This window comes from Charadrius vociferus, unplaced genomic scaffold (assembly GCF_000708025.1).
Source record: "Charadrius vociferus isolate BGI_N301 unplaced genomic scaffold, ASM70802v2 scaffold90, whole genome shotgun sequence".
Taxonomy (NCBI): Eukaryota; Metazoa; Chordata; class Aves; order Charadriiformes; family Charadriidae; genus Charadrius; species Charadrius vociferus.
This window is the reverse complement of record NW_009647222.1, coordinates 8162365-8176740: the sequence shown is the minus strand read 5'-3', so window position 1 is coordinate 8176740 and position 14376 is coordinate 8162365. Positions and strand designations below refer to the sequence as shown.

The 14376-nt window shown below is 39.4% G+C and overlaps 1 protein-coding gene across 1 annotated transcript in view; it reads left to right on the top strand.

Moving 5' to 3' along the window:
- ITPR2 (inositol 1,4,5-trisphosphate receptor, type 2) overlaps positions 1-14376 on the top strand; it is a 229919-nt gene that overhangs the window by 144967 nt on the left and 70576 nt on the right. The window contains exons 38-43 of the mRNA XM_009879682.1: positions 2474-2582; positions 4458-4645; positions 5964-6147; positions 6741-6997; positions 7932-8132; positions 10084-10194. Coding sequence (XP_009877984.1) covers positions 2474-2582; positions 4458-4645; positions 5964-6147; positions 6741-6997; positions 7932-8132; positions 10084-10194 — 1050 coding nt within the window. The remainder of the gene's footprint in view (positions 1-2473; positions 2583-4457; positions 4646-5963; positions 6148-6740; positions 6998-7931; positions 8133-10083; positions 10195-14376) is intronic.

Below are 14376 nucleotides of genomic sequence, written 5' to 3'. Positions count from 1 at the left end.
GTGCTTGACTTTTGACACTCTAGCTTCTGAGAACTGTAAGTGTTGTCTGGATTCGTGGGAGACTGAGAGAGAGCGGGAATCCTACTAATTAAGACTTGCTCCTTGGACAAGAAGTGAAGTCTCTGGCTTAGTTTGGATATGGGTGGAGCAGGGTTCCCCTTTCCATAGCCAGCTGGAGAAACATCTTCATATCACTGCTCCTCCTGGTGTCTTTGAAGGTAACAAGGCAGGAAGAAGTTCTGAGATGTGCCAACAGTTGCTCACTTCCAGGCAATGAGACCGAAGTGCTAAATCATTCAGTTTATTAGTCAAATACTATTTCATGTTCTCAAGCGTTCTTCCTGATAAAATAAGACTGTTTTGATTGAACAATAAAGCTTGTGACCGCGGGTATTATTCTTAACTATATATAGATGGCTTTTGGTGTTTCTTCCCATGACTGCACTGTGACTGTTTGTATAATTTACCATGGTGCTGTTAGTCATCAACAGACTGCATAGATTGCTGGTTGAGGATGTTGCCGCAAGCTGAGTGGTTAATCAAGTGCTATGGCAAATGCCAGCCTTCCGGATTAAAAGATCTTGTCTCAATGCAGTGCCCATTCTGGATCGGGTCCTGGTCTGGAGTTAGGACAGGTTTCTGCTCTGTGATCCTATTTGTGCGATATGATTTTATGATTCTGTGAAATATGTGCCTGAGAGAGTTTGCAAAGGGACTTTACCCTGGTTCTTGGTCTATGTTTATCAGTTCTGATGGGAACTTTTTTTCCTTCAATAATACATTTGTCATCTTCAGGAGATGAGGAAAACGAGATTCACTTTCCTCTAAGACATGAGTTTGGTCACAGCTAGAGACATGATGTTGAGCATGAGGAGCTGGTGCTCTTAGCCATCTTGAAATTTCTTACGAGCTTTGTTAGCATACCTTGTCCATGCATGCAGGATTAAACCCCATCACAAACTGGGTGGGGAAGGAATCTGTCTCTGTGTGAGGTCCTCAGAGACTTCTGGTTCTTTGTCTTCCTCTGTAGCATAGAGCATACTGGTTTAAGCTTACTTGGAAAATCCACCTAATAAATTTCCTGGCACTGCAGATGTGTAGGTGATGCTTTTTATTTTTCTTGCAGCCATTGTATTTATAGCTTTTGATATTTAACTATAGGCCTTGTACTTTTCTTGGCTGTTTGAGGGAACTCTGTAGAGACTATTATCAAATTAAAACATCAGAATGCGAGAACTAGGAAAGAATGGCTGTTTTGTGTTATCAGGCTACGCATATAGAAAACTGCATTCTGGCACTTGTTTGAGGTGCACAAGCCCATTGTCCTTGAGGTCCGTGAAGCAGTGAAGCCCCACTGCTTTGTGGTTGCTCTTGGAAATATTGCTAATTTAACAGAGAAGTGGGAGTGCAAGTAGTGCATCCTGAGGTGTGTCTGGCACTGTCTTCCACACTGCTTGCTGTCTGTGGTGGCCACAGAGATGTTTTGATTGAAAAGTTGACTCCTGTACTAATGTGCAGGCAATGGTGAGCTGGTAAGTACTGAGAATGCTTCTGGTACACATATTTTTAAGAACCGTTTTTCATTAAAACCCGTAGGTGAGTAAAAGTAAGGAAGAAGTTGTCCCACTTTGCTTCCAAGCTGTTGAAATGAACAATTTTTCCCTTTCTGTGGTAGTCATCGGGGACCTTGCCATACCCTTTTCTTTGTAAAACCTTAGGTTACACGTACACCTATAGTTGTGTCACCTTCTGCCTCTGTAAAACTAAGCATTGACTGCAGGTGTTTCCAGGAGACTGAAGGCAAAATAAAAATTCCAAGTAGTTGGTACCCCCAGCTCTTAATTCAGCATGTCTTGTGTTGCAGAATGTAAGCAAAATGAAAGGGAAGATCTTCAGAGAGCTGCATGCAAATTTTGACTGCTTGTGGTTTTGAAACTAAAGGAACAAGGAGATACAGAGAATGCTTTTTAAGCTATTCTATCAAATGTCATATCTCTGTTTTAATATTTCATGTGATGTGGCTTCTTTCAGATGATCAGCTGGATTATCTGAGATCAGAGAAAAAGGAGTGATACTACTCAGCTGCAAAAAATAGGAAGAAAGTACTGCCATGGCAGGGTAGGGCACAGACACACTGACTTCAGAGTATTGGCTCTTTGTAGAACTTGTTTCAATATACACACCTTACAGAAAGACAGTAAGAATTATTGAGTTGGAGGTATTTTATTTATAATCAATAAGTTTAAAAGAAAATTCAAAGAAAGTTTATACAACAGTATTTTAGAACTCTTCCCATGAGATTTGTTAGATAAGACCATTAGATATTTGTTTTCTGGACAACTTTACTATTTGTATGCTTACTAATTGTAACAGGAAGATGTAATAAATTATGTATCTATGTTAAACAGCTTGCTTTTCAAACAAAGGGAATTGGCCACAACTCTAATTTCTTCTATTTTTCTTTCTCTTAAAGGGCAACACTTTAAGGAAAATACTCCTATATCGCTACTTTAAAGGAGAATGTGGAAGTGGTATGAATGGGCCTCTGTCTGCCAGCTACAGCAAAACTGCACAAGTGGGAGGTAAGTCAACACAGATCATTTAAAGAGAACAAAATTAGCAGCACCGTTTTTTCTAATAGGCACGTTGGAAGGGCTCCAAGAATTCAGTTGGTAAATAAATCAAACACGTACTGTAATCAGTTAGAAGAGAGGTAGTATCAGACTTTTCTTATTTTTAAGTTGCATACGTTTGTCTTGGCTGGTGTGCATTTGGCGGTACAGGAGTAGGGACTTTCCCCATGCCCCCCAATAAATTATTCCATTCATTTCCAATTGATAACACCATTTTAATTTGCCAGTAAATCCACATCCAGAAATCCAGCAAAGCACAAAATAGTTGAATACAGATGTTGCTGTTTCTGGAAACTAAGAACTTTCTTGGAATTCCAGATTCTTTATTGATACATGAGAAAAATAAGATGTAAGGAAAAGCTTATTGCAAACATACTGATTAGGCAATGGAACAGATTTCCCTGAGAAGCTGCAGAATGTGTCAGTTCTTCTTACAATTTTACCATACAAGACTCAGACGAACCTGCACTAACTACCATGAGCAGGAAGTTTGAGTATATGGTCGGTGTAGGTCTCTTGTAACTTAATTTTTTGTGTGATTCTGTTATAGAAGCCACGGGGAGTTACAGTAGAGTGGTTTCTAAGAAAACCCAAAATAAGGTATGTCATTGGAAATGAGGCAGAAGCTAGGTACAGAGCCAGGTCAAAATACTTGACATTGCATTTTCAGCATATATTCATAGAATCATAGAATGGTTTAGGTTGGAAGGGACCTTAAAGATCGTCTGGTTCCAACCCCCCTGCCATGGGCAGGGACACCTCCCACTAGACCAGGTTACTCAAAGCCCCATCCAGCCTGGCCTTGAACACTTCCAGGGATGGGGCATCCACAACTTCCCTGGGCAATTTGTTCCTGTGCCTCACTACCCTCAGAGTGAAAATAATAAAGGCATGCCCAGAATTGTGGGCATTTCCGAGTGTTACCCAACCGATCTTCCTTGACTATTTCAGTGTAGACACTGGAAATATTTACAGTCTTAATATCCTGTATACCAAATTATGCTTCCTAACAAACAGGAGAGTAAATATTTACTATTTTTTTAGTTGTCTCTCTAAAAACTGTGTGTGTGTGTGTGTGTGTGTGTTTGTATGGCTTCATCATGAAGTCTGAACAGTTTTAATCAGTTTAATCAAAGCAGTACTGGCTGATTAAAGCAGTACTATATTTTTCCTAATGAAGTAGATGCAGTTACATCTGTATAAAAGTACGTGTAGCAGGAAAGATGATAATCTGTGATAATAAAAGATGGTTGATTTAATGAACTAATACAAATTAACAAAATTCCTTATAACCACACCTTTAATTTGGATTAACTCAAGTCTCTGTTCTTAAAGAACATCACCATGATGTTAGTGATCTAGGAGTTATACTGGCAAAAGCTTTTGGCTAGAGGGTCATACCTGTAACCAGAGTGGACTTACCAGTACACAATCTTTGTATAGATTAGGCCTGAGATTGAAAAGCAGATTTAAAAGTGGTCTCAGACCACTGACCATACACACAGTTTAGTGTACGCAGCAGCAGAATTAGAAAAGTGGTTTGGTGGACCCCAGTGTCATTTGCAACTTCTTTGTTGTCTGAATATCACGATAGAACAATGGTTCGTTTTTTTTTTTTTATTTCTTATTCTTAGAGCCCAACATTGCAATTTCACACAAAAATCTTGTTTGTGTCAAGGGGAATTTTGCCTGAAACAGATTTTCAAAATTAAATTTATTACATTGCTACTGTGTACATAAGACAAAGTTATTGTTACTAATAAATTAATTTTCATATACATGTGTGAAACAAACATGAACGGTACGTATTTATCTAATTTGCAGGTGGATTTTCAGTACAAGACTCAGATAAGTCTGGGGTAACCATGTTTGATATTCAGTGCCTTCTGGATAAAGAAGGTGCATCAGAACTAGTCATAGATGTTATAGTAAACACCAAAAATGACAGAATTTTCTCAGAAGGCATTTTGCTTGGTATTGCGTTGCTTGAAGGTGGAAATACGCAAACACAGGTACTTATTTCGTTTACTTATTCGTGTATTGATTTTCAAATACATGTAGTCTGGAGACAAATAAAAAGAACCTTTTTGCTGTGAGTTCTGTGAAAAGTTTATTATTATAATATGTATCCCTATAATACAGATGTAAATATACTCTGTTATTATGCAATATCTTATGGTATAGACTCTTAAATAGATGAAAACATTTTTCAGCTGTCCCTTTCTGTGTAGCACAGTGCTTCTTTTAATCTAGTCTTTGTCATGCGAGCATTATGTCCAGTTAGTTCATATCTCTCTTTGTAAAATTAAAAATTACAATACTTTCAAGTCTATAATAGCAAAAAAATTAAATTGTTTTCTGGAAACATTTAGGGACATTTATCAAAATCTCTGAAGAAAGAAAACCTGGCCAGTTTGTGAGAAGACCATTATCCCATTCCATAGAAAATAACTACTTTAAACTGCGGCTTCTAGTTTTTGTGAATGATATCCCTTTTACCCAACTTTAGCCAAATAAGATGATTGTTTATTCTTACTGTATGATCAGCAGAGTTATGATAAGAGAGGAGAGGTGGTACGAATCACTCCCTGCATTTCCCATATCTTGTTATTGCCTGTGAAGGGAGCCTAAATAACCAACTTGTACCTCATTGCAAGACTTAAATGGAGGAATCCCTTCTTGTATCTTTGTGCTGTAAGAAAGATAATATGATCTATGACTTCTAGAGAGTGTCCAAAAATATTAAAGAAGAGAGATTTTGTTACAGCTTTCCGTGAATGAATTGTTAGGGGCTGTAAAAGGCTTTTACTTTAAGATAGAGTTTCTAAACTATTGGAAATTGTACTCAGCCTGCTTGACAGTAATACTAAGGGACTGGACTTAATAACCTAAAATATTAATTCCAATTCTGTGTGAAGTACAAAGAATGTAAATAATCTAAACTCTAAGATTACACAGTGGATGTTTCATGCTTCCTTTTGTTGTTACATAATAACAATTACTTTTCACTATTATTTTTAGATGGAATATTATAGCTCTAGAATGCCTGGAGAAATGGAGAGTGTCACAAAGTAATTTAACTTCAGGTGTAATATTGTGACATTTTAAAAATTGCAAATAACAGTGTTCACCATTTTATCCAAATTTAAAAATGTTATCATCGATCTTTGTTACCGGCCTTGTATATCACTTTGTGAAAGAACTGGTCAGGCAGTGGCCAACATTTGTTCTGTGAAAGCGAAGTAATTATTTGTTTGTTTTACAAAAAAGAATGTATTTTTGTATTTCTTCTTCCTTAGAAGATTGATATCTAAAGAATATTTTTTGCAGTATTCAACTTACCAGCAACTGAAGGAGCAAAAAAAGTCCGAAAAATTCTTTAAAGTCTTGTATGACCGCATGAAAGCTGCTCAGCAGGAGATACGATCGACAGTGACAGTGAACACTATTGATTTGGGGAGCAAAAAGAAAGATGATGATAGTGACCTAACCATATCCGTTCCCAAAAAGAGAGGTAAGGAGGCACACATGTAAAAGAGGGAGAAGCGCATTATAGTCAAACTACATGTACTGCACCACTCATACTATGTTGCATTTATCAATACGATTTAATATTTATCATTGCTGATTTGCATCTTTTGCGTGTTTTTCCCTAAATTATAGGCTATCTCTTAAACTGATTGCCAGGAGTTAGCTTTGATGAAATCAGTGAAGCTATGCCAGTTTACACCAGTAGAAGATATAGAACCGTATTTTTAGAGAAGCACAAGTAGAAGCTGCTGCTAATGGGGCTATTTCACAAGAGCAAGCGCAGGAACTGATTTCCCACCCTGTGGTCCTTCCATTGTTCTCATCATTTATTGTATATGGGAGAGAAATAGTAGGGCTTTTTGTTTTAATGTTTTGTTTCACTCTGGTTTGTGGTTTATTTGGAACATGCTATCCCTCCATGAATGATGCTTTGATATTCTTTGTAAGTTGCCTAGAGGTCTTCGAAAAGTTAGACACCAACAAAGAAAAAGTTGCATTTGTTATTATTGTTTCTTATTGTTTAATCAAACGAGGAGAAAGAGTTTCAAAAATGAAGGAAAATTATCTTCTTTTCAGTAAAGGATTCAACCCTGCATCTGAAAGAGGGTATGAAAGGACAGTTAACAGAAGCATCTTCTGCAACATCCAAGGCTTACTCTGTGTATAGAAGAGAAATGGACCCAGAAGTAGATCTTATGGGCTCAGGAACAGATGCTGCAAATGCAGAAGAGAAGTCCACAGAAGAAGCAATCATGAGCCCTGCCATTGCAATCATGCAGCCAATACTGAGATTTCTTCAGCTGCTGTGCGAGAACCACAACCGAGAGCTCCAGGTAAAGTGGTTTTGTGCTGAACTTCAAGAGAAGTATCAGAGGAGCTGGAACTTCATGAGGGAAGCAAAACATGCCTGTGCCTGGTTCCTGTTACAGAATAGGGGTGTCTAAAATATTGTGTTCTTTTCATCCAAGGGATAAAATAACCCTTTTCAAGAACTATTTGCATGCTCTGTTTGAGCACGTGTTCGTGTCCTCAGCGTTGCTTGGGGACTGCAGCATAGCCGCTCAGAACTCAAAAATGTCTAAGTGTCCCTGTTAGTATGGTTTCTATGTGCAAATGGTGGATTACGTACCACAGGCTTGAAGACCACAGGAAGTTTCTGGTTAAAGTTTGGGTACTGCTATTTTCCCTAGGTATTACGATTGAAGACCTTAAGATGCTGTGTGTATCCCTGCTATGAGTTCCTCTGGTAGACGTTACTGTCCCCATCACAACCTTTGCAAAATGAATCTTCTGCAAATATACCTCAGTGCCATGTCCAGCAGCCTCCCTTAAAGCAGTGTTGGGGGTCGTTTGAACTAAGCTACCATTCTGCGCTGACACGGCCGAAGAGCAGTCGTAGTGTGCCACCATACCTGCTCAGCTGCAGTGCAAGAAGCTTCCACAAGAAGGGTCGTAATAAAAAGATGGATGGGAAATATAGGCAAGACATATATAAGACATTTAAGGCCAGTGCAGATGTTTGCAAAGTTCACTTTCCGAAGCCCTTCTTTCTCTACTGATTTTATCAGATAATGGTCCTCAACTGCTGCACTAAGGCAAAATATATTTTCTACAGTGTACTGTACTTCCATACCTAAGGTATAGTGGTCATGGTCTTAAATTGTTCCCTTTAATATTTTCATGAAAACGAATGTGTGTTTGACTTGACTCTCACCCTCTTGGTTTTTTGTTGTTTTTTTTTTGTTGTTCCTTTTCTCCATTCACTAGAATTTTTTAAGACATCAGAACAATAAAACAAATTACAACCTTGTTTGTGAGACCCTTCAGTTTTTGGACTGTATCTGTGGAAGCACAACAGGTGGACTGGGCTTACTGGGGCTTTACATCAATGAGAGGAATGTGGCTCTTGTGAACCAGACGCTGGAAAGTTTGACCGAATATTGCCAAGGTCCATGCCATGAAAATCAGGTAGGGCTCAAATAACTTGTGGGTGCAGAAGAATATACCTGAATGTATGGTATCTGTGTGCTTATCATAAACCTTTCGGTGTTCTTAACAACATAAATTCACTTGTAATTGCTATGGTGAGGCTTAACCCATTTCAAGCTTTCATAAGACCTGAGCAATCCTTTAAAGTCAGAACTCAATGTAGTTTCTTTCTGTAGTATGTCTGATTACCTGGACGGTTTCCAGTCCTTTTGGAGAGAGTTTGTCTTATGTCAGTGGGTCCATGGCTTAAACCTCACTTTGTGAGACTGGATTTCAAGTCAAAGTTGTGGAAGTATGTTGCATACATAATCTTTTCTTCATTTTCATACATTTTCTCGTTGCTGGTGTTTATATAGGCTGTTAACATTTACTTTACTCTATTCACATAACTACCCCAAAGTTTAACTTACTGTCCTGCTATATGACCTGTCAGCATTCTTCAATTATGATGCAGTAGTGAAATGGATGAGACTAAAGATTGTGCTTCTAATCTTCTGTGCCTTGCTTGATGCAGTCTTTTTAAGTCACATAGCTGTGACTTTTGGTAGATGTCTCTTTAGTGCTGGGCTGAGGCAGTATAGAAAGGTAAAGAATGTAGTTACATGCTGCTATATTTGAGCTGAAGATAACTGTAGTGAGGTTGTCACAGCGGATGAAATTTAAGAATTTTTACTATGGATTAGCAATGGGAAAATTATGGTGCTCAAAATTACAGAGGCAATCTGTTCTTGAAACTAGAAATAGCTGAAGAAATACATGCAGTATTAATGCTACTTCATTAACATGCACAAATGAAGTGCAAAGTGCTTCTATTGGCATTGCTGGTAGTCAACAGCCTTTACTTAATGCTTTAAAAACAAACAAACAAAAATCCTTTGGTGGACGAAATTTTAAACAGTGATATTTGATTCACTAATGGATGGGAAAAACGTATGTAAAAAAAAGAATAATTACTGGACTGGAGATAAAAAAACCTCAAAATCTATGTATCAAGTTAACCTGTTCTCCGACAAGTTTACTTGAGTAACAGTGATAATGGAAGGGAATGATTAGTTACACTTAATTACTTAGACCTACCTGGTGGGAAGTGACTCAGGATTTGAGATATGCTGGTTTACACCAACGGCAAGTCTGATTCCGTGTATTTCAGAGGCAAATGCTCCACGCTTTCATTTTCGTTTTTAGCCATCTCTCTGTCTTTCTGGAAAACTTTTCCTGTCCTATAATCCTATCAACCTGTTAGAAAAAAAAATACTATAGGCTTGTATAACTGACACTTCTTTTCAAGGCTTAGAAGGTCTGGGACTCCCGCTGTAAAAGTATTTGGGAAGTACTGTTGGTCATAATTACAGCTTTGAATTCCAAGTCTAGAAATGTCCTTCTGTGTAGGACATGTCCAGATGCATGTAGAAAACTGTAATCTTTGCAAACAATTCATGCCATAACAACAATACTAATGCCGGTTTCTGAATGCAAATTAAGAACTTGATTGTGCAAATTTCATTGTGCCTACATTCAAGCATGTCTTTTATGTCTCTGCATGTGTGTTCAGTTGAATCTGGCAGTGCTCCTGTGGGCTGCCGTCTCTAACTTGTACCACTTGGTGCCAAATGCTGCATGATTCACTGCAACCATATTTTAGCTTGCACCACCTCTTTTCCAGTTGTGTACTTCACTACTGGCAGTATTGGGGTTAGTTCTGTACTACACAAGTCTCCCCCAGTGCCTCTTGTGGCATATTTTCAGGTTGCTCTGCTTTGGCTGGGAGGTTCATTGCTGTTACAAGGTCTTTCAAGTTCTAGGTCCTTTTTTTGGAAAATTTCTGATGTGCATATTCTCTCTCTGCCTCCCTCCCTCCACCTGTCCCATCTCCCTCTTTTTCCCCTTCCTTCCCTCCCTCTCCCCCCGACTCCCTTCTCTTATTTTGCAGACTTGCATAGCCACCCATGAATCTAATGGGATTGATATTATAATTGCACTCATCTTGAACGACATAAACCCTCTTGGCAAATACTGCATGGACTTGGTGCTTCAGCTAAAGGTACGGTAAATGTAAATTTGTTTATTTAAATTTGAGTAATAATAGAAGACATATCTATGCGAGAGCTCTAGGCAACCTGACATTTACTTAATCTTACCATAGCATAATATACTCAGCAGCCTTTGAAAACATAGGTTGCAAATTAATTCAGCTCAGCTTCTGAATCCTTATCAGGCCCTCTACCACAGGCCTTTTGACCCACTGTTGTGTTCGAGAGTATGCCCTCAGCTTTTTTTTAAAAAAGTCCTATCAAACAGACATGATATAGCTAGCATGAAGAGTCTATATTGTGCACATAAGATGTCACGGGATTGATAAACAGCAACGCTGTACACCCATGTAGCAAGTCAGGCATTCTCTGTTTATACTGAACTCTTAAAAAATTACTTGAGAAGGAGATGTTGTGAAAAAAGAATAACGTGCCAGATGACCTGTAATGTCTAATAAAGTTGAAAACAAGGTTAAAGTAAATTGTATTTTATTTCCCTTCTCAGTGTCCTCTGAGGGGAGGGCAAAGTGTAGAGTGGGAGGGCTTGTAATTTTGTTTTGTATTCTATGCAGAGCTGGATAGGCTCGTAAATAAATTTCTCTGTTCTGTGTGCCATTGCATGCAGAGGGGAACTCTGCAGTTATACTGTCTGCCAAGTAGGGTAGAACTTGTCCAGGAAGAGCCTTAGGTTATTGCCTTTTCTTGCCTTCCAAATGAAGTAGTTCCATTGCAGATGGTCTGTTTCCTCCCCCAAACCAGCAAATACTTTGTGGTAACTGCTTTGCATCATATTGGCAACATTATGAATGTCTAATAAAATAATTAATATAGCTATATATCATGTACAATGAAACATTGAATCAACAGTGCTTTACACATGATTTTAATAACTGTAATTACCTTTTTGAATGGCACTGTAATTCAGGCCCCCCTTAAGTAAAACACTTAAGCAGACATTTAACTTTGAACACGCAGACAGTTCTTTTGAAGTCCAAATTTCAGTCCCTGTAAAGACCTAGCTACAGTAACTCCAGTACCATTTTGATTTGCCATTATCATGAAGCTGGGAAATGTTTGTGGAACATCTTTTCTATGTAATAACCAAAAATGGAGTTTTGTGACATGACTGCAAGGACCAGTTTGGCGCTGTTCATAGGAGACTATATATGCCTTACTCTTACTTAAATAGCAAACATTGTGATGAATGATACCAAAGGTTCAAACTAGGGAAATTATTCTGATTTTACAGAATCACAGAGTTATTTGTGTTAGAAGGGACATCTTGAGGTCATCTTGTCCAACCTCTTTGCTCAAGCAGGGTCAGCTAGAGCAGATTGCCCAGTACTGTATCCAGGTGAATATCTCCACAGATAGAGACTCCAGAACCGGTCTGGGGAACCTATGCCAGTGTTTGATCGCTCTCACAGTAAAAAAAAAAAAAGGGTTCTCTTGTGTTTAGATGGAATTTCATGTGTGTTTTAATTTGTGTCCGTTGCCTTGTCTTCTTGTCCTCTCACTGGGTGTTACTGAGAGGAGTCTGGCTCCCTCATCTTCATTCCCTCCCATCAGGCATATATACGCATTGATAAGAACCCCCTTCTCCAGGCTGAACAGTCCCAGCTCTCAGCTGCTGCTAATATAAAAAATGCTCCACTCCCTTAATCATCTTTGTGGCTTTTTGCTGGACTCATTCCAGTAAGTCCATATCTTTCTTGTACTGGGGAGCCCAGAGCTGGACACAGTGCGGGGCCAGATGTGATGTCAAAAATTAGATCCAAATTGAGAAGTTAGTGGTTTTTATTTGAGTGGCAACAGATCCAAATAATATAGCACTGGGTTTACCAGGTAACGTTTAAGGTTGAAAATCTGTTAGTGTTCGTAGGCAATTCTGAAGTGGCAAATACATAAATTTTGCAGTGAAAATACAGAATGCAAAGTATATAGGCCCACACACTTACACATATAAACAAGCTCAGACACTGTTTTCAGGGAACGTTATATGTTGAACTCATACCCCCAACCAAAGCAAAGGCAATGCAGAATTCTATTTTCCCATGCCATCTTAATTTAGCTTGTTTTGCACGTAGTTTGTGATGTGGTATTTAATTACATCTTCATGGATTGTATTTTCCACTGGACTCCCAAATCATTTTGTGAGCAGGGTAGACAGTGTTCACTGAGTGCACGGATGGTCATTGTTCTGTTCTGCCTCTTGTTATTTTGAGTATGACCCCCTGGCCTTCCTTGCTGACTAGTATTTAAGCCCTGGCACACAGGATGATCTCAATATCTGCCACTTTGTATAGTCACAGGATGAAGAGACGTTGTCAGTCTAAGGGTAGAGAGAGTCTAATATGAGTGTCTTTTTGACTTTTGTCACAGCATGTTACTCTGCTGTATGTAGCTGCTCCACACATCAATTTATTTTTCCAAAATTCTTGTGAGGAGGTGAGATGGGAACCCAGGTAAAGAGAAATGAAGGCCAGAAATACTTTGGTCTGTCCTGTTTGTAGCACCTGGGAACTGATTTGTCGCAGTACTAATATGTTACGAAGAACTTTATACTGTATGTTCCAAGTAATGGACCTCTTTTCCTCATTTATATCTGGGAATGGAAATCAGACCCTAGGGTCTCAAAAGCAAGTATGAAGAACAAGTAGTCAAATGAGCACCTCAACATCAGGTGCAAGTGATCAGAGAGAAGAAAAACCCCTAAGGATGTGCCTGCCTGCTGTAATTCTAGGCAATGGCGTGCCACTTTTGCTGAGTCAATAGCAAGAAACTGGCTGTTGATGACACAAAGTCCTACCCACCCCCTACCTTTCTTCACTTTTTGGAAGCTGCAGCAGGCTTCTCTCCATCCCCAGGGTTGTCTGCACTGGGAAATAGCTTCAAAGTCCTCCTCACCCATGAGTGAGTAGGCTGGTGCCTTCCTCCACTGTTTCTTCCCCTTCCTTCTCAAGCTACTTCTTGCCCCCTTTCCCTCCTCCTCAGTTTGAGATCCTACCAATGCTGCCACAACTCACTTGGTCACCATTGTAAGGGAAAACTGCAGCAGAAAAAGCAGCATCCAGTTCCTCAGAGCAGCACTTTGTCAGGTGTCTTAAAATGCTATCCTTTCCCTCCACCTGGTCTCATTCACTGTGCACGTTAAACTTTTGTAATGTAGGTTGCAAGGTAAAGAATCTGATTAGACCTTTCCAACAGATGATGCTGGTTTTATTCTGGAGCAAAAGGAAAGGGGAGCTATGAAAAAATCCATATGGAGTCCTGTTCTCCTTTAGCAAGTCCCAGTCTGGTCTTTTCTTCTCATCCGTTGTCCTTACCTCATCCTTGTGTTGGCCAGCCCGTCTGCTCTGTCCTGACTTCTCACTGAACTCCCAATCTCCTCTCCCAGAAGGTCCTAATTCTCCTTTCAGGTATAAATCTTCATTCTATTTATCCACCCTCTTTCCATCTTCTTCCTTCTGCTGCTGACTTCTAATCCTACAGTCCTCCAGTTGGAGATGTTCAGACCTCAGCTTGACACAGCCCTGAGCGACCTGCTTTGAGCTGGGGGTGGGACTGCTGAAAGATCAGTCCAAAGGAGAGCCTCAACTGTAGGGTTTGGTGATCCAACTTGCATGATTTTGTTATAATTCTGTTCCCACCAAGAAGAAACTCTGAGCGCTTTTAGCTGTGAAATTCCAGCAAGTTTCTACAGTATAGTATTCAAATCATAATTTAAAAAAAGGTTCTGAGTTGGACAAATTTGGCTGGAATTCCCTGGGGACTACAACTTGCGTGACTGTGTTATCTTGGCCTCTAGTTCTCCAGATTTTCAGCTCTGCTATCAAAACTTGGAGATACAAAGGCTGCTTAAAACAGAAGTTACTTGAACATGCGGAAAATAACATCCTTCTTGTTGCCTCAGTCCCAAAAGCAGCTGAACACTTTTCCTCCAAAATTGTCCATACTAGTTGTGTGAGGCACACCCTCGCTGGGAGAAATTTCAGTTTGAATTGCTGACTTCTGGCAATCAGCAGCTGACAAACAGGTTTTATGGTGGGCTGGAACTTTTACTGGCCCCTACCTGTATCATGGGACTGCAGTCTCCTTCCAAGTATTCACACAGCTCGGTCTGTAATAGAGGATGATGAGGCGATTCTATGGCAGGGGAAACAAAGCAAAAAAGCTCTTCCAGAAAACAGTCA